The sequence below is a fragment of the Geotrypetes seraphini genome, chromosome 11, assembly GCF_902459505.1.
Source record: "Geotrypetes seraphini chromosome 11, aGeoSer1.1, whole genome shotgun sequence".
In the NCBI taxonomy this organism is placed as follows: domain Eukaryota; kingdom Metazoa; phylum Chordata; class Amphibia; order Gymnophiona; family Dermophiidae; genus Geotrypetes; species Geotrypetes seraphini.
Genome location: NC_047094.1, coordinates 47,666,176 through 47,690,674, shown reverse-complemented (window position 1 = coordinate 47,690,674; position 24,499 = coordinate 47,666,176). Strand labels below are relative to the sequence as shown.

At 45.9% G+C, this 24,499-nt stretch overlaps 1 protein-coding gene across 1 annotated transcript in view; it reads left to right on the top strand.

The window, feature by feature from the left end:
• The window catches only part of LOC117368910 (galanin receptor type 2-like), a 33,518-nt gene extending 9,966 nt beyond the window's left edge, over nucleotides 1-23,552 (top strand). Inside the window, exons 2-3 of the mRNA XM_033962675.1 lie at nucleotides 6,208-6,597; nucleotides 22,496-23,552. Coding sequence (XP_033818566.1) covers nucleotides 6,215-6,597; nucleotides 22,496-23,243 — 1,131 coding nt within the window. The 5' untranslated portion in view covers nucleotides 6,208-6,214 and the 3' untranslated portion in view covers nucleotides 23,244-23,552. The remainder of the gene's footprint in view (nucleotides 1-6,207; nucleotides 6,598-22,495) is intronic.
• The last annotated feature ends 947 nt before the right edge of the window (nucleotides 23,553-24,499 follow it).

The window sequence follows — 24,499 nt, the reverse complement described above, 5'->3', positions numbered from 1 at the left end:
GGGAAATTCGCTTTGATATATGAGTGCTTTGGATTACAAGCATGTTTCTGGAATGAATTATGCTTGCAAACCAAGGTATAACATAACAAAAAAGACTCCTGAACTCACTGTAGCAAAGAGGCTTCAACTGCAGGGTTTTATTTTTTGCCCTTGCTGTTGCTTGTTCGGAACTTCAGCGATCACGAATCTGCACTCTACTGGGCCCAGTGGCGTGGTAAGTGGGGGCAGGGGGGGTGTCCGCCCCGGGTGCCGACACCCATCCTTTGCTCCTTCCTCACCCTCTCACTACCACACACACGTGCCCCTTCCCTTCCCCCATACCTCTATAATGTTCCAGGCATGCTCGTGCCAGCGTTGGCCCTTCTTCTAAAGTCACTTTCTGGCCCCACGCCTAGGAAGTGACATCAGAGGAAGAGCTGACGCTGGTGTGAGCAGTAGGTTGGGGTTGCTGCTTGCACCTCAGAATGTTAAAGAGGTACGGGGAAGGGAAAGAGCGCGCGTGGCAGGAGGGGGCGGGAAAGAGTGGGTGGGAGTGGGGTTGGGGACAGAGAAGAAGGTGGGGGAGGGGCGCCTCTCATCCTCGCTATGTCACTGACTGGGCTTGCACACAAAAGCTGTGCGCACCACTTAGCTCTTGTGTACAGGCGCTAGGCGTTTTCCCCGCCTTTTTTACTGCCGATCCTCAACACAAACAGTGTGCATATAATTTGCATGTCGTTTGTGCTGAGCCTCATCCAGTAAAAGTAAATCGGTGTTTTGCACCAATTTGCAGAGTTCTGTGCATCAGCCCCTCAGTCTCGTGCCACGGCCACGAATTGTATATTTTAGCATCTGACCTTCCTGTGGAGCTCGAAGGGCTCGGCTGCATTTAATCTGTGCTCACTTTACCTTTTTGTTGCCACTCAACCCCCAGCTGACTTTTCCCATCACATTTCTGTATTCATGATGGCCATCTCTTCACATTTCTTTGCAAAGCTGTCTGCCGTGATAAACAGAATGAATCATTAATGACACTAAGAGTTATTCTGTAGAGCAGGTAATTCTGATTTCTCCTAGGACAAGCAGGATGAGTCAGCCACACATATTGGTGTTGTCCCAACAGCTCCCAATTTGCGGATAAGCTCTCCAATAGCTCAGAGAGATTTTTTCTTCTCTCTCTCTGAGCACGTGCAGTGCCCGGGCCCCACTGGGCATGCCCGAGCCCTACCTTGATGATTGGAAAATAGGAAGTTACCCAGGCAGACAATGGGAAGAAGGAAGGTCAAGCCCAGAAAAAGATCTTCAATCCAGGAGATATACAGTACCTGCCCCTCACATCTTGCTGAAGATGTCTGAAAACTTATTAATCTATATTTCTGTTTCACATCCATAGCTTGTATATTTGTATTCTCTCCATTTACTGCAAGCTCATCTTTGTTCACGTCTCTTCATGCCACGGACCCCCTGTGCCCATCTCCTTCATACTTTTCCCTCCTTCTACGTGACTCCTGTCACACCCCTGGTTCTCCACAGGTAACATCACCGTGCTCTTCTTTCAGCTCATCTACTCTTTTGCACATCCTGCTTTGTTCATCTCCATCATATACTTTGCCCCTCTCCTTTACCAGTGAACCACATGGAGTTTCTTTGTCCCTTTTCATGTCACGTGTCCCTTAACACTCTCTCACTGGCACACTCAGTAAGAATTCTAGTTTGGATAATGGTTTTAGTGCTGCTGTGCAGTTGCTTCTCTCTCCCAGGTGAGGGCAGCAGTGACTCAGAGACCCTCAGGCTGTAGCAAAGCTGTGACTTGTATGCTGATGGATCCGGCTGTGCACAGGACCCACGACGCTTAACATTCTTTATCTCAGCCGTGTGCCAAGAGTCCTGTGGCAGAGTGAGACCACAGTGTGAAGCACAATGCCAGAGCGACTGCCCTTTCAATCTGCCAGTTACCAAGCAATGGAGATTTGGTATTTGTTCATACATACAGAGAAGAGAAATTCCCCAGGTTGTGCAGAATACATAAGGGGAATGATGCCATTACAATAAACAGGGATAAAAAGCCATGCATAGTGCTGAATAATCTGGGAAATGAGGTCTAGGAAATAAGTTTGACTAGTGGAACAAAGAAAGAATCAACAGCCAGCATAAAAAAAAATCCCCCAATTTGACAAAGCAGAAATATAACACTGTCTCCCCCCCCCCTCCCACCCCCAAACACACACACACAATTTTCACGGCCCTAAAGATACTCAGAAACTGAAGGTCACAATATGGTTTTCACTTCAGCAAAATTTCAGAGTCTGATTGTAATCAAAACATGTCCACAGCATAGCAGACACCCCACTCCCAGCCCCCCCCCCCAAAAAAAAAAAAAAACACAACCCTATGACCCCGCAGGGTTGATCATAGCTGCTTCCCTAGTTATAACATGCAATTATACAGACATCTCCAAATTAATTTTATACTTAGTGTACAAAATTGTACTGCAAGTTATAGACCTAGGTCAGATGCACACATAGCTTAAAATAATATGAGCTGATAACCAGCAATAACTGGCATTAGATTGGTACCAATTAAACTTACAACTGACCTAAGTCAGTGTTCTATAACATGTGCACCCCAAATCCAAAGTATGCAGCTGCAAGAGAGCATGAACTGGGGAAAGGCATGAGCATGCCCAGGACTTGTGTGCACAGTTAGGCATAGGCATCTACACCAGTCTTGAGCTAGCATAATTTCAAGTTTATTTTAATCTTGATATACCGCAGTGCACAGTGCATTAATGCAGTTTACATATCACTTGTATATATGAGTTGCTAGATAATAGGAGACAAAGAGGGTGAATTGATTGAAAAACAGAGGGAACTACATTGATAGAATAGAGAGAAGAGCCAAAGGGCTAGATTCACTAAGCTCACCGATCCGATCCGTGGCCGGGCTACCGATTCACTACGAGTCCTTATGCAAATTAACGCGATTGGAGGCACGCCCCTCACCGACCCCCACGGATCGCTGCAGAGCGATCCTGACGCATGTGCTGGACTAGCAAGAACTGACGTTAGCTACTCAGTCAAGTGGATGCACTTTCCAAAACCCAGCAGTTTGTCCAAGTTTTAGAAAGCCCCAAGCTCCGGCCGTGTCTGGAGAGCCTTCAGAAGCATGTGTGGATGACATTACACACTTCCACGCATGCTGGAAGCCCTCCAGACGAAGCCTGGAGGTTGGAAAAAAAGAGATGTGACTTTTGGGGGCAGGGCTAGATGCAGAACAGGGCGGGGCTGGAGGCGGAACGGGGCTGGGGCATAATGGGGTGGGGCCATGAATCAGTGTTTCTCTGTCTTCAAATATGGTGACCCTAATTCTTCCTCTCACTCAACTGTAGGCCTCTAATGCCTGCTTTACTATGCCTGGTGGTCTAAGGTGGTTTGTCAAGTCAAGAACAATCCCCAATCTCTCCTGCCCATGATGCTACAACCTCTAATGGTAGACTCACAGTATTACATAGGAGGACATTGGGGAGGGAGAGGTTTCTGGAGAGGGCTCTTGGGGGAAATCAGTCTCAGAATGGAAGGGGCCCAACACTTAGACACCTGACTCATCCCCTTATTTGGGTCCTGGGGAATATTCAGCCCGACATAGAATATTGGAGCTTAATTCCGTATGTGTTAGTTAACACTTAAAAACTGCTATCTGCTGACTGCTGCCAGCTGAATATTGACCAGTTTGAGTATAAATCTATGCACTTAGGCCTAGCACAATTTCAAAGAGGCCAATTTAAGAACATAACTCCCAAGTTAGGAGATAAATCTTTGGAATACCAGGCTCATAGGAAACATTTATTTTCTGAATCTTCAAAGTTAAAAGGTGATGGCTGAAGGAATTTTATTTACCTCCTGCTGTGAACGATAAATGTGAAGTGGCTGTAGAGGAACATCTCAGACTAACATCATTTCACAAGTGAGTGATGATATAAATTGAAGGATTAAACTCACAGTGGAGTTGAACCACAAAAAAATGGCTCTATTTAACTGGTTTGTCCCTTAAGCAAACTCCCCGAAATTCTATCATTTTCCTGTCATTTCAGGTTAAAAATGACACAAACTAACATGAAAAATATTGCTGATCTGTCCAATGTATGCACATAGCCTAATACTGATTAACTGATTTATAAAATATTTATACAGTGATAACATGCAAACCCAATAATTTGTAATATAATGTTTTCTTGCACTTTTTTATCCATAGATCCCTTTTCTTTCTTTTTCTTGTTTACTATTTCCAAGAATGTTCCTGTATAATTTCCTTTGTTGCATTTTTTAGATATTCAATAAAAACATTGGAACAATAATAAGAAAATAGAATTATCTAGTACAATTTTCTTATTTACTATTTTACAGTAATGTCATTTGCCCTTTGTTGCATTTGTTTAATATTCAATAAAAAAATATTGGAACAGCAAGAAGAAAATGGAATTATCTGGAAACAACAAATGTTGAATTAAAGGAATGTAAATCTTTGTATGGTTTTTTGAGGTTGGATGCAGTGTGTGAGACAGCTATTTCCCTCTTCTGTCCTGTTCCCCTCTATTCTTCCTTTCCATCCACTCTCACATTGCAACCCTCCCTTCCTTCGTTTCCCTCTGTGTTTTAACCTCTTTGCTCCCTTCCCCCCTTTGCTTTCACTGCCAAACTACAGGCTCTCTCCTCTCCCCCTTTTGTCTCTTCTCAACCTCTTGCCTATCTTCCCTTTGCATCCTCCAAAATTTTTCATTGTCCCACCACAATCTCTCTGCCCCCTCCAACTTGCGTCTTCTCTCTCACATCCCCAGAATCACTCTTTTAGCCTCATACCATCATGCTCACCTGATCCTTTAACACGCCTTCTTTCTCATTTCTTGCCTGAAAAATTCCCTGCCTTTCAATCACCATCATAGACTTGCTTTTTTCTTTCAATCACCATCATAGACTTGCTTTTTTCTGTCTCAACCCCTTCTCCTCACTGAGATTCAGACATTCTCTGTCCCCTGTTCAGAGTTCATTCCTTCTCTCTGTCCTCTCAGGCTCATTCTTTCTTACCTTCCAGCCCCATAAATCAGCCCCAGACTCAGTTACTTCCCTGTCTCTATCATCCCATCTGTCTGATTTCCAGACTTACACTCTCACTTTTTCTCCAAAGACAGTCTTCTACTCCCCTTCTTCAGGCTTTCTTTTCTACTCTGTCCATCTCAAAATCACCCCTGTCTCTTCCAGAGCCCCTCCATTCCCTTTTTAGCCCCCCTTTCAAATTATAATTTCTGTTTGATCAGTATCAGCAGAAGGAATAGGACGACCCTGGGGGTGTCACAGGCCAACTTCTCCCCTTGCTCTATTTGTATCTCTACTCTAGTGATTTCAGTAATGGTGGAGAGGGTGGGAAGGTGAGGGAGAGAGCCGAGATAGGCAAGGAGGTGAGGCCTAGGCTGTAAGATATAGGTGCCAGCTCTGGGGTGCTTGAGTAATTCTAACACTGAGCAAACTGCTTGACAGTATGCAAGGAGGAACAATTTCCTTTGGGTTTAGCACCCCTAATTATTTTGAAAAGTTGATTCCTATGCTGTAAGAAGTGATCAGCCTGGAGAGGCTGGGGCAGGAGGTGGAAATTGGCACACTCAGCATTGGTCTGCAATGGCAGCAGTGGTTGTCCCAGTATTACACACTCCAGAGCTCTTACTATGCCAGACACACTGGGCACTGGAGGGAGAGGGGAGGAATGGGAAAGTGGCAAAGGAGAGCAACTGGTTCTGAGCTCTTACCACCCCACACATGAGACTCAGAAAGGCACGAGCTTGTTGTAGTGCCAACTCTATGTGCTTTCTTCCTTCTTTCTTGTGTAGATGTTGCCATGACCCCAAATGAGAGTTTTGCAACCCCTATTTAGGGTCATGAGTCACAGTTTGAAAAGTCCTGATTTACATTGTGGGATCCTCCGATTTAGAGGCACAACTGACATTTTTTGTTCCTGTTCTGCATCTTTTCATCTCAACATCGAGCTTAATCTTTAAAAGGATTAGAAAGCGGACTCATATTATCCAGATTACATGGGTTTGCAGTTCTGATTTCAAGTCCATACATAAAGTGGGTAAAGCTAGGGATGCTTAGTCATGTTCTCTCTCTGTTTTGTCTCATTCTGTCCAATACTCAATTGCATCAAGATTAATTTTCTGTTTCTCTTTGCCTTCTCAAGATCTCTGATGGAACCAATGACAGAACTCGAAGACCTTTCCAGCCTGGTTGGGTACTGGAATTTCTCAGACATTTACCAATTTGGCCCAGACAGAATAATTGTTCCAGTTGTCTTCTCCCTTATCTTTCTGCTGGGAACAGTGGGGAACAGCCTGGTATTGGCAGTCTTGCTGCGCAATGGACAGATGAATCACAACACCACCAACCTCTTCATCCTGAACCTGAGCGTGGCTGACTTTTCCTTCATCATCTTCTGTGTGCCCTTCCAAGCCACCATCTACTCTCTGGAAGTCTGGCTCTTTGGCTCCTTCATGTGCAAGGCTGTCCATTTCTTTATTTATCTCACTATGTATGCCAGCAGCTTCACCCTGGCTGCTGTTTCTGTGGACAGGTATGAAGAGCAGAATAAGCTGAAAGCATTATATACCATTAAGAAATTGTAGACATCTGTTGAGCTCTTCAGTTAACTGCAGTGCGTAGTTTGGCATCCATTGTATCCGTCCATCTTATGTTTCCTGTTGAAAAGAGTCCCAGCAGTTGACCAGCAAGCTACTTTCTGGCCTGTGCTTGGATTGAGAGTGATGGGTAGTGTAGCTTTCTTGGGTGCTCTGTCCATGAGGGCATCAGTAGCAGGACATATCTACCTATACATAGAACTGACTGACCAACTGACAAAATTAATCCAAGGAAACGTACAGGAAGAATAAGCCAAACATAGGTAATAGACAATTAGAGCAGTAAACACATTCAAATAATAGTACATAGCATAGTATGCTACTTAAAATGTCAACACAATACACATTAAAACATCTTAATAGATAGCATAGGGTATAAGCAGAGGTGGAACTCACAAAGTAAAGAATGACATGGTGACAAAATTCATCACCGTTCCCGTCCCCGTGGATAAGCGAGGGAAACAATCCCATGTCATTCTTTAGTGTCTGTCTTAACTTCAGTCCTTCTGCACCAGCATTCTTCAATGCAAAGGCTTGAGGGTCAGTGGTTGTGCCCATTCATACTTTGATTCATAGGATAATGAAGCCATTGTGAAATCACTGATGTGATTGGCTCTTAGGCATTGGTGGAACGAGGCATTATGACATCACAATATCTGCTCTGGATACCAGAGACTGTCATTCTCTAGTGTCTATCTCAACCTCAGTCCTTCTATACCAGCATTCTTCAATGCAAAGGCTTGAGGGTCAGTGGTTGTGCTCAGTCATACTCTGATTCTTCCCTCTTTCCTTAAAGAATGACATAGAGATGGTTTCCCAGGTTATGTGTGAGGATGGGAATGGTGATGAATTTTGTCACCGTGTCATTCTCTACAAGTAAATAAGAAAGTAACAGGAGAAGTTACTAGTAGATAGATAGAAAATGAGGGTGACTAATTTAAGGAACAAATTGCGCATGATGTCAGAAAAGGTGCAGGAAAATGATCTCAGCTGATGTAGGATTGGATAATGGCCTACCAAGGGGAGGCGGGGGTGCACAGCAGGCCGCCCTCCCTATTCTGCCGCTGCTGCTTTCCTTAACCAGCAGCAGCAGCAGCAGCAGTAAACTTTAAATCAGGGGTGTCCACAGCCCAGCTTGTGCTCCCTCTGGCGGGTGTTTATCTTCTGGCTGGCTCCCCTGCTGCAGTGGTTTTTCCGCTCAAAGTCGCGGGCGTCAGCAGCTCGCGCAATCCATGGCTGCCTCGGAAGCGTTCCCTCTGATGTCATGACATCAGAGAGAAGGCTTCCAACTCAGCCGTGGATCGCGTGAGGTGTTGACGCCCATGGCTTTGAATAGAAAACCGGCTGTAACAAGGAACTGACCAGAAATGCTGCTGCTGCACAGGGAAGGGAAGTGAAACGGAGCAGGGGGGATGTGGTAAAGAAATGCTGCTGCTGCACAGGGAAGGGGGAGGAGAAAAGAAATGCTGCTGCTGCAGCACCCAATTGGGGAGAGAGAAGGAAGGAAGGAGAAGGAAGACAAGGGAGAGGAACAAGAGATGCCAAGTCCATGGGAGGGAGGGAAAAGAAAGAAGGAAAGGAGATACCAGACCATGGAGGGGGAGGGAAAGAGACAGATGCCAGACCAGGGGAAAGGAAGGAAGGAGAGAGGGAGAGAAAGGAGGAAGAGGATATGCCAGATAATGGAGGGGGAGTTGGAATGAGAGGAGAGAGATGCCAGGGCATGGGGTGAGGGAAGAGAAACTAAGGAGACAAATGCCAGACTAGAGGGAAAGGAGGGAGAGGAGGTGCCAGAGCATGGACGGAGGGAGATGCCAGGGCATGGGGGGAGGGAAGCAGATAGAGATGCCAGACCATGGTGTGGAGAGGGAAGGAAGGAAGGAAAGGAGAAGATAGAGATGCTAGAGCATAGGGGAGGGGGTGGAGACAGAAAAATGAAGAAGGGGTGAAGCTGAAATGAATCATATACAAAGGAGAGAAGGGGCACAGGATATACGGTTTATTGAAGGGACATAGAAAGAGGGAAGATGCCATATGGAAGAGAGAGAGGGTGGGCATTGAATGGAAGGGGCAGAGAGGGTGGACAGTAGATGGTTCGTGCGGGGGGGGGGGGTGCCGATTCGAGCGGGGGGCCTTTGCGAGCGGGGGGGGGGGAGCAGCTCCGTTGGCCTCGGGGGTGGGGGGTGGGAACGTATCAAAGCGAGTTTCCATTATTTCCTATGGGGAAACTCGCTTTGATATACAAGTATTTTGGTTTACGAGCATGCTTCTGGAATGAATTATGCTCGTAAACCAAGGTTCCACTGTATATATCTGGGACCATTCATGTGAAGTTCACTAATGGCTTGTTCTGTGCGTTTTTCTTTTGGCCATGTTTTGTTTTTTCGAAAATGTTTTTTTTGTGCCTATGAAAGATATTGAGTCCATATATGGGGGTGTTGTTCTATATGATTATACAGCTGTTCACCTCTGGACCTCTGAGGCTATTTTTCCTTCCATTTCAGATAGATTGACATCTGTTTTGTTTGGTTTTGCTTAGCAAGGTTTTGATCTCTTGTTGTTGTGTCAAAAAGATAGATGCACATCTGAAAAATGGCTATTTTGGAAAAACAAGATAAACTTTTGCAGTTTTGAAAATGGCAAAAAAACCCATTTATTTTGCTGCTTTTTTTAAATGGCCCTATCTTCTCTGCTTTTTTCGTATCCATCATAATAGAAGAGACACACAGGTCAGTGGAGTTTTCATATTTATATGGCTATTGGTTGGTCACAACTCCATTCACCAAATTCATAGATTGTAATTGTTTATGTTTATTGAACACTTTCTATACTGCTTTTTCTGGCAAACAAGTCAAGCACAGTCTAAAAATTAAGTAACAGTGAAAAAACAATTTGGAAAGGAATGCCAGTATTCCCCCTCCATATTCGCAAATTCCGTATCTACGGATTCGCTTATTCGCCGTTTTAAATTTAAAAAATTATTTTCATTTTTTGGGCTATTTTAAGCCCTGTAAGCCCCTCCTTAAGCCTTACCTGGTGGTCTAGCGGGTTTTCAGGGCAGGAGTGATCTTCCCATGCTCCTGCCCCGTGCAGATCGCTCACAGGAAATGGCTCGAGAGACTATGGGAGCTCAAGGCAGCCATTTCCTGTGAGCGATCTATTCGCGGTTTTTTAATATTCACGGGTCGGCTCTGCCCCTAACCCCCGTGAATACGGAGGGGGAAGTGTACATCAACCACAAGTAGGCAAAGAAGAAACATAATTAACTACAAACCAGTGTACAGGCAGTCCCAGTGTTAAGAACGAGTTACATTTCTAAAGCTGTTCTTAAGTCGGATTTGTATGTAACTCAGAACCTGTAGATTTTAAGATTCTTGCTGCTTACCTCTGCTCCCAGCTGACAAAAGGGTCAACTATCCCAGTGTTCCCTCTAAGGTACAACCTGCACAACCACACACTGTTCTTAATGTGGCCATGCGTCATTTGTGAATCTGCTGAAGGAGAAGTGTAAGAGTCTATGCCACTGGAAATACTGCTTGGTGAAATCAAATGAAGCTGCAACCGTGTTCTTAAGTATGAGTCATACTTAAGTCGAGCATCTGTAACTCAATGACTGCCTCTATACAAATATATTCAGCGGGGCATCTAGTCTTCAGCAGCTCAACCACCAAAAGCCAAATTTAAAAAGTTGGGTTTCAAAAGATGTTTAAACATAGATCGTTCCCGAGGCACAGAGTGAAAAAGTACAAAACTGAGTCACATGTGGATTCAAATCTGGCCTGACTAGGGCACGGCAGCCCTAGATGATGAGAGACCATGGATCTATTCTGAGACAAGGTGAGGGGGGTGTATAGAATTACTAAAGAAGAAAGATAGAGTGGGGGGGGGGGGGGCATTTCAGCAGTAGGCTTTGCACTGTTCCCTCTAAGCTGAGCAGGAGTCCTCCCCCTCCAGTTCTGCCAGTGGGAGGTGCTGTTTCACTGTCACAGTTTCAATAATGAGAGACAGGCAAGCTCTGTCAGACTCCAAGGAGCCTGCCTATACCTAGTGATTGAAAATACAATATGGAAGCACCACCCCCTACTGGCAGCAATGCAGTTGGAGGACTCCTGCTCAGCTTAGAGCAGTGGTCTCAAACTCAGATCCTTTGCAGGGCCACATTTTGGATTTGTAGGTACTTGCAGGGCCTCAGAAAAAATAGTTAATGTCTTATTACAGACATGACAATTTAGCATGTGGTAGAACTCTTTATAGCTTATAAATCTTTCTTTTTGGCTAAGCCTTAATAATAATATTGTCATTTACAGCAAAAGAGACATATGATCAAGAAACTGTTTTATTTTACCTTTGTGATTATGATAAACATACTGAGGGCCTCAAAATAGTACCTAGTGGGCCGCGAGTTTGAGACCACTGGCTTAGAGGGAGCAGTGTTTATAAGTAAGGCATAGAATTTTAAACCGAAGACAGAAAGAGACTAGAAGCTAATGTAGTCTAAGAAATAATGGGGTGACCATGGCTGTACTGTTGTGCTCTATATAAGAGTCGAGCTGCGGCCATCTCTCCTTGATGACATGTGCAAAATTGAGCTTTGTGTCTTACAAAACATTTTCCATCTCTTAACATAGGACAAAAAAAAAAGAAGGGACAGATATTCCCTCCATTTCTGATGAGTAAAAAGGCCTGAAGCAATATGCTGCCACCTCAGGCTATACTTAGTTCTTTCTTTTTTTTTTTTTTAAATATCATGTTTATTAAGACAAGAAGCACATGGGCAGCCACCGCCCCCCTACAATACACAACAAAAGCAGTACAGGTGTGTATGAGATCATATCAAATTGGAGTCCAAACAGCAGAACAATGTGCAAAGTTAAAAACAAGCAAGGATAAATGACTGTATAGCAGAAGGAGGCACTTTACCCCTGCAAAGAACAAATAAGCTTGCAATAAGAGAGAACAGTGCGCTGTCCAGCACCCCTCGCCTATAATTTCTGATTAGAGGGAACTGCAACTACGAGGATCCCCAAACGATCCATCACATCCGCGCATCATACACACCCCAGTCAATCAAGCAACCTCCATTCACACCACAAACAGCCCAACAAACACACACTCACACTGTTATTGTTCCTGTTAGTAAGAATTACACGATCAAGAACATAGTGGAACTTAGGTAAACGATACTTCACTATGCAAACGCTCTGACTTGAGATCCGCAGTACTTAGAACGAAGGGAGGGATATATGTTTCAGGTGATAGCATACAAAATAAGCAGAAACACACACATTCAATGCAGGAACCAATCTACAGAGTGGCTAAGCATCCTGAGCCAAGGACTTCCTCCAGAGGGAGCAATAGAGTTTCCAGTGGGGCTGGGGTCGGGACGCATAGATGTCCATTTCAAATCGGGCCTGTAGTTGCATCCGCGCAGTCCACATACCATATGTTGGTACCTCCTCTGTAGCCCAATACTTCAGGACGAGTTGCTTGCCCACGAGGAGCGCATGTAGGAGATACTTATGGGCAGGAAAGTCCAGGCCTTGCTGACTAAAATCGGTAACATCTCCCAATAACAATGCAGGTGGGTTCCAAGGCACAGAACACTGCAGGACCTTCGCCAAGTGGAGCTTCACTGAAGTCCAGAAATGCAGTTTGGGGCAAGTAAAGAATGAGTGGACATAATCACCCCTATGGGACTTGCATTTAGAGCATGTGTCATCGCGCCATAAGCCCATATGATAGCCCCTAGCTCTGGTGATATAAGACCGGTGCAATATTTTGTATTGTGTTTCTTGCAGGCCCGAGGCCTTCACATGCAAGTAAAGTGCCTGAAAAAGGAGCCTAAGGTCATCCACGGAAACCGGCATGCCAAGCTCCGTGGACCACTCACCCCCCAGGACACTGAGGCACCCCTCCCCGAAGTGGTCTCTCCACGCCCTGTACCATGTCGAAATCTTGTTAGAATCAGTAGGTGTGGTAAGAAAAATCAGATCCAAAGGGCCATTTCTCCAGCCATCCCCATGAGCACGTACTAAGGAATGGAAATAGTGATGAATTTGCAGAAAAGTGTACATATGTGCAGGAGGGAGGCGCCACGCTGTCTGCATTTGTGCAAAAGAGGGGAATTCCCCCCCTCCCAGATCCAAAACATCACCCACAGTCGTGTTGCGTGCAGTGCGATCTCTCAGTCCCGCCAAACCTCCCACTCCGGAAGCAAAGTTAGGATTCCTGAGAAGAGAGAGAAACGGGGATACAGTAGGCAACCTATTCTGAAGAGCTCGCCACCAGCGCCATGCCCGTCTGAAAGGAAGGAGGAAAGGTAGAACAGCAGAGCGAGGCTGCGCGCCCCCTCTCCCCGTCCCATGAATAAAGGAGGAGAAGGACCAAGGCAGGCAGCATTCCTCAAGCAAAGAATCAGGGGAATAATGCCGTGAAGAGACCAGTTGTTTATGAATCCAGCGGAGGAGCGCGGCGACATTATAGATGCGCAGGGCGGGCAGGCCCAAGCCTCCTCGATCCCTGCTCTGAGAGAGTTTGAGTGAATTAATGCGCGCCCTCCTCCCCCTCCACACAAAGGAGCAAATGATGGACTGATAGGCGCGCTCGTCCATACGGGAAATCCAGACAGGTATAGTTTGCAGTGGGTAGAGCAATTTCGGAAACAACACCATTTTTACCAGGGCCACGCGTCCCAAGAGCGATATAGGCCGCGATTGCCATTTGAGACAAAGAGATTTGATCCGTCCAATGGTAGCAGATATATTAGCCTTGTACAGCTTGTGCTGGTCTCTATAAAGCATAATACCTAGATACTTCAGTTTTCCCGGGGCAATACCCACTCCGAGGTCCCTGCACCAGGGCTCTGACGATGAGCCTCCCAACAAAAGAGCCTCCGTTTTTTCAAAATTGATTTTCAAACCCGAAAATACTCCATACGTTCGAATGAGGGACATCAAGGCAGGCATCGTCCGGTCTGCGTTATTAACATACAAGAGCACGTCATCAGCGAACATACTAATGCGAAATTCATTGGAGCCCACCCGAAGACCTTCCAACCCCACATCCTGACGAATTCGAGCTGCCAAAGGTTTGAGCGAAAGGAGAAAGAGGAGGGGCGAGAATGGGCATCCTTGACACGTGCCTCGTCCCAAAAGAAAGGGGTTAGATATTCCACCGTTCACCAAGAGTTGGGACGTGGGGCGATGATAAAGAGCCATCAACCACGCGAGAAAATCCCCCTGGATTCCGAATCGTGCAAGCGTCCGGAATAGGTGGTGCCAGGAGACTATATCGAACGCTTTTTCTACATCCAGGCTAGTGTTCCCGCTAAGCTGCGCTGGCGCACAAAATATTACCTCGCAGCGCACAAGTTTCTCGTCACAGCGCACACAGTGTAGAGCACAGTTCTTCAACCGCCGGTCCGCAAACAAAATCTTGCCGGTCCGCGAAGGATTCGGTCCCCGCCGCAACGAAAGGCCGGCGTCAGCTGACTTGCAACTTCCTGTTGCAGTCGCTGTGCCGGGACTCCTGCCTTCGCCGGGACTCCTGCCTTCCACCGCGTTTGCCTCCTGCCTTGTCTCCGCACCTCCAGACCAGCAGCGGCAGCTGTGTATGCTTTTAACTTCGGCACAGAGCTGCCCCTAATCAATAGTTTAGCGCGGTTTCATAAGGCAGCCTCGGGGCCTTTGCTAGGCCGGCCCACATCGCATCATCGAAGCGGGCCGGCTATCAAAGGCCCCGAGGCTGCCTCATGAAACCGCGCTAAACTATTGATTAGGGGCAGCTCTGTGCCGAAGTTAAAAGCATACAGAGCTGCCGCTGCTGGTCTGAACTCTTGGGCCGCTGAAGGAGGGCAAAAAGCAGCTGTCCTGGAGGTTTCCCTTCCTCTCGCCTTTACAGGTTCCTTTTTTCCACCTTTTTTTTTTTCCTTCAAACGGCAACGGGCCCCAGCATCGACATCAATCAAGTAAGTTCCACTGTCAATCAAGCGGTTCTGCTCGGCCAAAGCTTCCCCTGTGACATGAGCCACCCTCAGGGGAAAGAAAGTGACCCACAAAGGTGAGGGGAAGGGGGGCAGATGATGGAAGTTGGGGGGGGGGAGAGAGAGAGAGAGAGAAGGGGCAGATGATGGAATGGAGGAGATGAGAGAGAGAGAGAAGGGGACAGATGATGGAAGTGAGAAGAAGGGAGAGAGAGCAGAAGGCAGATGGATGTCAGTTGAGAAGGGAGAGCAGATGCTGAATGGAAGTGGGGAAAGAACACATACTGGATGGAAGGAGGAGATAAATAAAGGGGGAAGAAAATAGTAAGATAATGGAGGGGTGAGGGAAAGGGGTGACAAGCTGTGTGTAGACACAGTGAAAAGAGGGAAACGGGACTAAATAGTAAGAAAGAATTTAATTTAGATGGAGGCAGAAAATAGAGAAGGAAGACCAGAGAAGAAAAGGGAAGAGAGAGCAGAGAATGATCAGATCTGAGTGGAGGAAATGAGAAGAGAGATATGCTAAAAACCACAGGGGGGAGGGAAGGATAGAGATGCCAGACCATGAGGGGAACAGAAGGAAGATGATGGATGCTAGACCAAATTGGGGGGTGGGGGGGGGCAGGAGGAGAGATGGCAGGGAAAGACAGACAGTGAATGGAAGGGGCAGATGCTGGACTGAAGAGACAGAGAAGGTTATCATGCTGCTGTACCGGGCCATGGTACGCCCTCACCTGGAGTACTGCGTCCAGCACTGGTACTTTAAGAAGGACACGGTACTACTCGAAAGGATCCAGAGAAGAGCAACTAAAATGGTTAAGGGGCTGGAGGAGTTGCCGTACAGCGAAAGATTAGAGAAACTGGGCCTCTTCTCCCTTGAGCAGAGGAGATTGAGAGGGGACATGATAGAAACATTCAAGGTACTGAAGGGAATAGACTTAGTAGCTAAGGCAGGGAGAACGAGAGGGCACTCTCTAAAGTTGAAAGGGGATAGATTCCATACAAACGTAAGGAAGTTCTGTGGTAGAAAGCAACATATTTATTTGGCTCATAACTTGCTGGCGCCCGATATTTTTAGCTCACAGTGAAAAAAGTTTGCTCACAACACCTGCCCGCTTAGAGGGAACACTGGCCAGGACCCGTAGAAGATTCATGGAAGCGTGCCTACCGGGTACAAAGCCGACTTGATCTTCGTGGATGAGTATAGGTAAGAATTTATTGAGGTGCGCCGCCAAAATACTAGCCAAAATTTTTACATCTTGGTTAAGAAGAGAAATGGGGCGGTAAGACCCCAAGGCGTCAAGTGGGCGCCCAGGTTTAGGGAGAATAATAACATGCGCCCTATTGTGTGTGTCCCCGGGGGGAGTGGTATTGCGGAGTCCCATAAAGTATTGTTGTAGGGAGGCTAGAGCCGGGGGGTCCAGTAATTTATAGAATTCTATGCCGAAGCTGTCGGGGCCTGGTGCTTTAGCCAGTTTGAGCTTTTTGATAGCAACCTGTATCTCCTCTCCCAGGATAGGACCATTGAGGGCAAGGCATAGATTATCCGTCAGGGTGGGTAGGTGGAGGTTTTGAAAAAACCGATCACTAGCGGTTGCTTCATAGGGTTGCTCGGCGTATAGGTCGGTGTAAAATTGCACAAACTGCTCCGTGACGGCCGAATGAGTAACATGCGTGACGCCTCGTTTATCTTTAATGGAAGTAATAGTGTGACGAGTTTTGTGTGGGCACACCAAGTTAGCCAGCAATCTCCCCGTTTTATCCCCCCAGCGATAGAGTTTGTATTTGTAACAGTATATATTACGTCTGGCCCTTTGCTCCAGAAGGAGGTTAATTTTTTCCTTAACGGCGTACATGGCTTGTTTGGAGGAATCGTCAAGACGAGAGATATGAAGAGAGCGGAAGCTGGCGAGATCCCGTGATAGAGCCAAGAGCTCCCCATCTCGCTTTTTATTCAAGGATGCCGTGTAAGCCAGTATGTGGCCTCGCATGACCGCTTTAGCCGCTTCCCAATAGACAACGGGATCTACATCTGTAACTGAATTAGTGTTATGGAATTCATCCCATCGTTTCTGAAAGAAGTCTCGAAACTCCGCATCTTTGTAAAGGAATGGGGACATCTGCCAGATACGGCTCGCGACCGTGGTCCCAAAATGTAAGTCAAGGCCTAGTAGAGCATGGTCAGACACTATCGGTGGTGAAAGGCTCGCTGCCGATAAGTTTGGGAATAGAGAAGCTGAAATGAGGAAGTAATCAATGCGAGAATGAGGCGAGTGGGGGTGAGAGTAAAAAGAAAAATCGAGTTCGGTTGGATGCAGCGTGCGCCAAGAGTCCAACAGCCCCAACTCCCTAGCGAGGAAGTGGACCCCTCTATTGAAATGGCCTTTTGGTACTGGCTTAGCCGGTCTACGATCCCACTGGGGGTGTGCAACAAAGTTAAAGTCACCTCCTAGTATGACCGGTTGAGGCAGGAGGGGTGCTAAGTGACCCACCACAGAGGTAAAGAAAGCATGAGAGTAAGTGTTAGGGGCGTATATATTGCATAAAATTAAAGGTTTGCCCCATAGTTCACCCACTAAAATGAGAAACCTCCCGTTGGGATCATCAATTTGGCTGTGTAAGTGGAAGGGTATGTTCTTATGGATGAGAATAGCCACCCCACATTTCCGGGTTGTAAATGATGCAGAATGTACTTGTCCCACCCAGCCCCTACGCAGTTTCCCATGTTCCCCAGAGCTCAAATGGGTCTCCTGTAGGAATGCTATGTCTGTGTGTTCGCGCTTTAGATATGGTAAGATTTTAGTACGCTTAATTGGTGAGTGAATCCCATCTACGTTCAATGATTTAACATGTAATTGTACCATGTAACTTACAAATAGGCATAAAATATGCAGGAAATAACCAAAATATGAGCGGTAGAGGCCGTCCCAGCCAATGCCTCCATCCACTCATGAAGTACCGAGTTATCTTGCTCATACAAGGACATTGACTCAACAGTGGAGAACTCAGACAATCATCCATTCGCCCCGCAAACAAACTCCTCATACAAACCCGAACCAAACACACAATCAATCCTCCAATCATTCTCCCCCAACCCTCCCACCTCAACCCACCCTTTCCCCTAACCCCAGCATGGAAAACCATGCTAAAACCCAACGGTACAGAAAATAGAAAACAAACAACTCCGGGCCATGCCCTTAGTGAATAGTAACATCAAAACAGATATAGCACAGAAAACTCTGGTAACATGTCCAAGTCCCTGGTGAAGCACATAGAGTCAGAGAACAATAAGAATAGTAATAGTAGCCTCCGGTGAGGGCCCGTAGCTCAGGCAGCCCCCTGCATGCCCCAATGCCTCCAACTCCTCAACTCTGGGCGTGCGGGGGCAAAGATGTATGCTGCAGCGCAACGATGGGGCAGCCACCCAGCAGATCAGAAACAGTGGGGGCGCCGTCATACCCGCACCCGCAGCTATGCCCAACACCGCAGCTCAGCCGACTTGGCCTCCCACCGGGAGGCGGGAGAAATTCTCCGAGGCCGTCGTTCCCCCTGAAGGCCTGCGCTGTGCTCCCGTAGGGCAATAATTTTTCATCAAAGGGCGAGGTGGAACAGCCGATGATCTCAGGGCCCACAGTTGCCCTTGCAGCCAGCAAAATGACCATCCAGGGTGCTCCTCAAAAGGCGACTGGGGCACGTCGATCCTGCTACGCTCCCGATATAGCAGGGAGCCCCCAGAGATCAAAACAAAAAGCCCGTCGGAAGCTCCGCATAGTCTCCACAGTCCACCAGCGATTAAAGATCCGTAAGCTCCCCTCGCCACAAGCAACAAGCAGGGGTGCTAGATGTAATAGTAAGGTAAGTTGTGAAACAGTCCAAGGGAGAGTCATGCAGTCCCGGGCTCCTCACGCAACGGCGCCGGCAGGCTCTGGATAAAACGCTCTAGTTCGTTCGGTGTCTCAAAGTATTGAATTTTGTTATTAAAGGAGACACGAGCTCTGGCCGGATAAAGCAGAGACACCCTTATATTGCGTTGATAAAGGGTGTTACAGTGAGGTGCCATTGCCCGGCGCCGAGAGGACACCTGTGGGGAGAAGTCTTGGAAGACGAGAATCTTCTGCCCCTCGTAGACAAATCCTGCCCCGCGCCGGAATCGAGCGAGTACACGCTCCTTCAAAGCAAAGTTTAGAAAGCGTGCAAGGACAGGACGGGGCCGTTGTTCATTTTCTCTCCGACTCCCCACCCGGTGAGCTCTTTCAATTTGCACTTTCTCCCCCGAAGCGTCCATTTCCATAACGGACGAGAGCCACATTTCCAAGCTTGTACGGAGGTCCACGTCTCTGATGTTGCTAGGCAGGCCGATAAATCTTAAATTGTTTCGGCGGCTCCTGTTTTCGTGATCATCCAGGCGCTCAAAGCATGTGGTCTTAGCGGTCTCCAGGGCCCGTAAGCGTTCCTCAAAACTGGAGGTTCGATCCTCTTGCTGGGCTACTCTGTCCTCCACCCGCTGCAGCCTCCCCGCATGGTTTTCGATCGTTTCTCTGAAATCTTCCATAAACGTCTGGATTTTCGCCAGTTTATCTTCCATGACGAGGGTAAGAGATTTAGTGAGTTCCTGGATAGCCGCCTCCTGTATCGTAAACATCGGCACCTCGTGGCTCTCCGCCATCTTAGAGTCAGGGAGCCTCACCTTCCCACGGGTGTCCCTTTGTGCTCTCGCCGACATTCCCTGCACAAAACCCCTCAAAATTCGCTGCGATAGCACCCAATAACTCCGGGATGACAGTGGAGGGGAGATGGAAAATATTGGAGCTCGATTGTGTGCAAATTAGCAGGTTTCAGGGCAGCATGGCCCAGAGCTGTGCAGAGGCACGTCCGATCAACTGCTCGGCATCACGTGACCCCTCTACTTAGTTCTTTCTAAGCAGTGGGTTGCCTTTTGCTGCATAGGAAAGGCTAACCGAAATGAAACATGAATGGATTTGTGGAACAACTGTGAAAGATAAAAGGTACCACACCTCCTGGGATGACTGCATCTACAATGAGTAGCACAGTGGGTACCTTCTGATTTTGGGTATGGCTTACAACCTTGCAATTCAGATCTAGCTCTGAGTTTTTTTGACTGTTGCTGACTGTGCATACTCGTGTAACCATGGGTTACAAAAATAAGTTTGAAATATGTTATAGCTGATAGGGCAGAAGATCTGATAGAAGTTTTTATTTTGAAGTGAAAAGTTTTGTTTGTTAGCTGGGTAATTTAATGCTGTATTTGCCTGCCTGAGAGTGAGAATTATGGGATGTTTATGTCTGCATCAGTGAGCAGGGCAGGTCAGGATTCTATAACTGCCAGAGAGAGAGAAAAAAAAAAAGGAGTTGGGAAGAGTTCAGTTTGAAAGACAGGTTGGTCTGGGGTTTGTTTGAGAATAGTTTAAAATACATCAGGGTTGGAAAAGTTAGGGAATTTCAATTATTTTTTCTTTTCTATGGGTAGTTAGAGAAAATTAAAGCAACAAGCATATTTTTCAGGGTGTTAGGGTTTTGCTCCCTTTGATTTCTTTAAGTTAGGAAGTAGGTTTGCTGTTGATCAGAACTGAATCTCAAAAGAAGAAAGAAGAAGCGCTGGTACCCAACGGCGGTGTAAAATAAACAACGGAGTCCTGTGAGAAAATTTACATTTGAAATCTGTGAGAAAAATCTTTTGAAAGGACTAAATTCTACGAGGAAAAGTTTATTTGGGATTTTATGTTAAAGCTATTTGGATATATATCTTTTAGAATTGTAATAATAAAATAACAAAAACTCTTATTTCTTGTAATTTTTTTTAAAGGTAATTTTAGATTTTATGTTTAACTTTTCCCTCTCAAGAGACTGAAAATAGTGAGTTTCAAAGAGGGAGGGGTTACACTCGGGTATGGCAAAGACTGCTGAAAGCAGTCATCAAAGGGTTAATGTTTTCACATGGCAGCCCCAAAATATTAAAACATTTGCTTTGCACATTTTTTTTCCTGAATTTGGGGAAATAGAGGGGTCACCAGAAGCCACTGAGTCCCATATTTATTTATTAGGCATTTATATATCGCCTTTCAATGTTATCTAAGTGGTTTACATTCAGGTACTCAAACATTTTCCCCTGTCTGTCCCAGTGGGCTCACAATCTATCTAACATACCTGGGGCAGTGGAGGATTAAGTGACTTGCCCAGGATCACAAGGAGTAGCACGAGATTTGAACCCACAACCTCAGGGTGCTGAGGCTGTAGCTCTAACCACTGCCTCACACTCTCCTTCTATAGTTTACTGTACCGAATAGCAAATTTTACTATTTGGCCAAATACAAAAAAATGAAAAATATTATTTGACCAAATACGAATAATGGGCATTGAGCTTTAGCATAACAAAAAGTGGCATAGTACGGGTGAGCAGCGCCCAGGGCAGTGGCGCCTTTCCTCTGCCCATTCCTGCTGCACGTGCGCTCCCTTCTCTTCCCCCGTACGTTTTTAACTTCTCCGGCGTGAGCAGCATGCCCACAACGGTGTCAGCTTGCCCTTTGCCATCACTTATTTTATTTGAAATCATTTATGACCCGCCCATCCGCGAGTCTAGGCAAGGAACGAAAATACATGCACAATCGAAACGAACGCAAAACAACATTGCAAACAAAATCTAAAAGCAAATCGCAAGCCTTACTGAAGCATGGGTCCTGTAAGGGACTTCAGAGAGAGCGCCAGTGCCGAAGCGGGCAGCAACCTCACGCCGGGGAAGTAAGAAAGGTGCGGGAAAAGGCAAGGGGTGCACACACACAGCAAGGAGAGGAGCAGGGGTTACCTCACCCTTAGTAAGATGGCACCGTGGTGGACCGCCCCCCCCCCCATGCACTACGCCACTGATAACAAATAATAAAAGAAGCACTATGAAATCAGAGGTCAAGTGTTTTATTTCAGTAGTATTAAGCACAGCAGAGCTCTGGATTATTCACATTGCAATTTAAATTTTGGGGGAGGATAGGGGGGAGAGGTCAATAGGAAAAGGGAAGGGGGGTAGGAATTAGAGGGAGGGTATTGAGAGATGTAATGGGTATTTTGGAAATATATTTTGAAGAAATGAAAGATATTTGATGGAAATTAATATGATGAATTTTAATTTAATGACTATTTTATTGTATTATAATATTGTATATTTACTGATTTCTTCAATAAAAATGTTATAAATTAAATCACTATTTGGCTGAAAACAAATATTGCACTCAGGGAACTATTTGGGAACCGAATCATATTAAATACGATCAATCGGTATAGCCTTGCAATCTAGCATTCTTCAGTATTTTGTGATATTTTCTTATTGTCTTTGACTGTCTTTACCTTCCACTGTCTCACAAAATCAAATTGCACATTATCACTAAGTGAAGAGTTGGAACCTTCTTTTTAAAGATGCTTTTGGCCGCCAGCTTTTTTTTTTTTTTATAGCTAAGAGACACCTTCTAATTCCAGCCTTGATCTTAAGTTTCCATCTTTTTACCCCTCCCTATCGTTAATATCCCTTATGCGTCTCATTTACTGTCATTCACTGTATTTCCTCCCCCGTTTCCCTTTTGGTCCTGTTTATGTTAAGTATTCTGTCTATGTTATTTATACTTAAACCTTGTATTTGTATTTGTAGTTGTGTTATTATATGTTTTAGATTTGTTCATCGCTTTGTATTACGATTAAGCGATTCATCAAATTTTAAAGAAAATTTGAAACATGAGTAGAAAGCTTTGGCCAAGGTCTTAATCGTGAGTACTAGTCATCAGAAATGAAAACAGCATTGAGAGCACGGTTTATATTTCCGGCACTTCTGAGTTCTTCTTTTTGTTTTCTAGATACTTGGCCATCCGATACCCACTGCGCTCTCGAGAGCTACGCACCCCTTGCAACGCAGTAGCCACCATGGCTTTGATCTGGGGCTTTTCTCTGGTATTTGCTGGGCCCTACCTGAGTTACTATGACTCTATAGACTACAATGCTAGACACATCTGCATGCCCAACTGGGAAGGATGGAAACGTAAGATTATGGACACTAGCACATTTGTCCTAGGCTATGTGGTTCCAGTGCTGATTGTCAGTCTGTCTTATACCCGGACAATCAAGTACCTATGGACAGCAGTAGATCCTCTAGAAGACATGTCTGAATCTAAAAAAGCGAAGCGCAAGGTCACTAAGATGATCATCATAGTGACTGTACTTTTTTGCCTCTGCTGGCTGCCCTATCATGTGGTGATTCTGTGCTACCTCTATGGAGACTTCCCCTTCAATCAGACTACATATGCCTTGCGGCTCCTTTCTCATTGTATGGCCTATGCAAACTCCTGCCTCAACCCCATTGTCTATGCTCTGGTCTCCAAGCACTTCCGCAAAGGCTTCAAGAAAGTCTTCAGCTGTCTCACGAGGAAGAAAACCCGCAACAAGGTTCATGCTGTCAATGTGGCTAACACTGTGCCAGGTTTTGAGGCTGTGTCCACAGAGGTATCCCAAATGAAAGAGGAGAACGTGAAGCAGAACAGGCATGAACTGGGAGCAGGACCTATAGTGAATCCGTCTGACTCCTCCAAACCTCTGACTGCCCCTTAGCATTGGCGATTGTTGTGTCCTTTTGACTGGGAGAAAACATTAAGCTGAGTAGGAATACAGTCTTCCATGAGGCTGTGGGCACAAAGGGGCTCATTTTGTAAGTGGCACCTGACACAGTAGATACCTAGAAAAGTGGCACCTGCTGCCTGTCAATCATGGACAAACGCCACTTACAGAATTGCAGCTAGCAAGGATCCTAGGCCTCAGAAACGTAGGCCAGGGTTTTACAGGCCTATATTTCCAGCACCTAGGGTCCTTGTAAAATCATGGCCAGCGGCGTTTAGTGATGCCAAAGTCTTGTGCCGCCCCCTAAACACACCCACTTCCAGGCTTTGGCATTACTAGGTGCTCCGCTTAAACCAATTAAAATATTTAAGTTAGGTAGGTGCAATTTAGGCGCCTAACTTTCGTTGGCTTTTTTGAGAATCCTGCCTAAAGAGCCGAAGACCTTTTCCATCGCTAGGTATAGGCGTTTCAGTGCGTCCTAGAACAATTCAAGAGACAACAGAGGAACTTTATTGTGTTTAGTTAGCCTGGAATCCGCACATCTGGTGTGGGGTCTCTTTGAAGAAGAAACTAGACCCTAAGCAATTGCACCAGGGATTGGCACCAGCAGCATCAAATGCCTCTCATTGTGTTATTTCTCTTAGTGAGACAACTGTCTGATACACAAGTCAATCATTTGGAAGTCAAACCAAGGCACACTTGAAGCAAATTTGGAATAGCAGAGATATGGTGGTAGATGGGGAAGATAGAGACATTTAAGAGGGACAGAGAAAGGACCTAAATACGAAGACAGAGACAATCATGAATCTGTAGATATGTAATATATGTATGTACATATTTGGTGTCATCTTTATTGGGGAAAAAAGGAAAGAAGGAACCAAGCCTCAAACTACAATGGAGCAAGCAACTAAAAGAGACAATGGAGATGTCAAAATCAACTGATGGTCACTTGTCCTTTAATAAAATTAAAACATCTAAAAAGTATACAACAAATTAAGTCCCGACTAGGATCTAAGTTTCGGCGACAAACGTCGCCTTCCTCAGGGGACAATAATGAACTTGTAACGTACTGCGATTAGTGCGTGTGATCGTGTCAGCGTCTCTACTTCGCAAAAGAGGCGCCCAAAAAAAGTAGAGACGCCAACATGATCACAAGCACTAATTGCAGTACGTTACAAGTTCATTATTAAAGGACACGTGACCATCAGTTGATTTTGACATCTGCATTGCCTCTTTTCGTGCCATCTTTA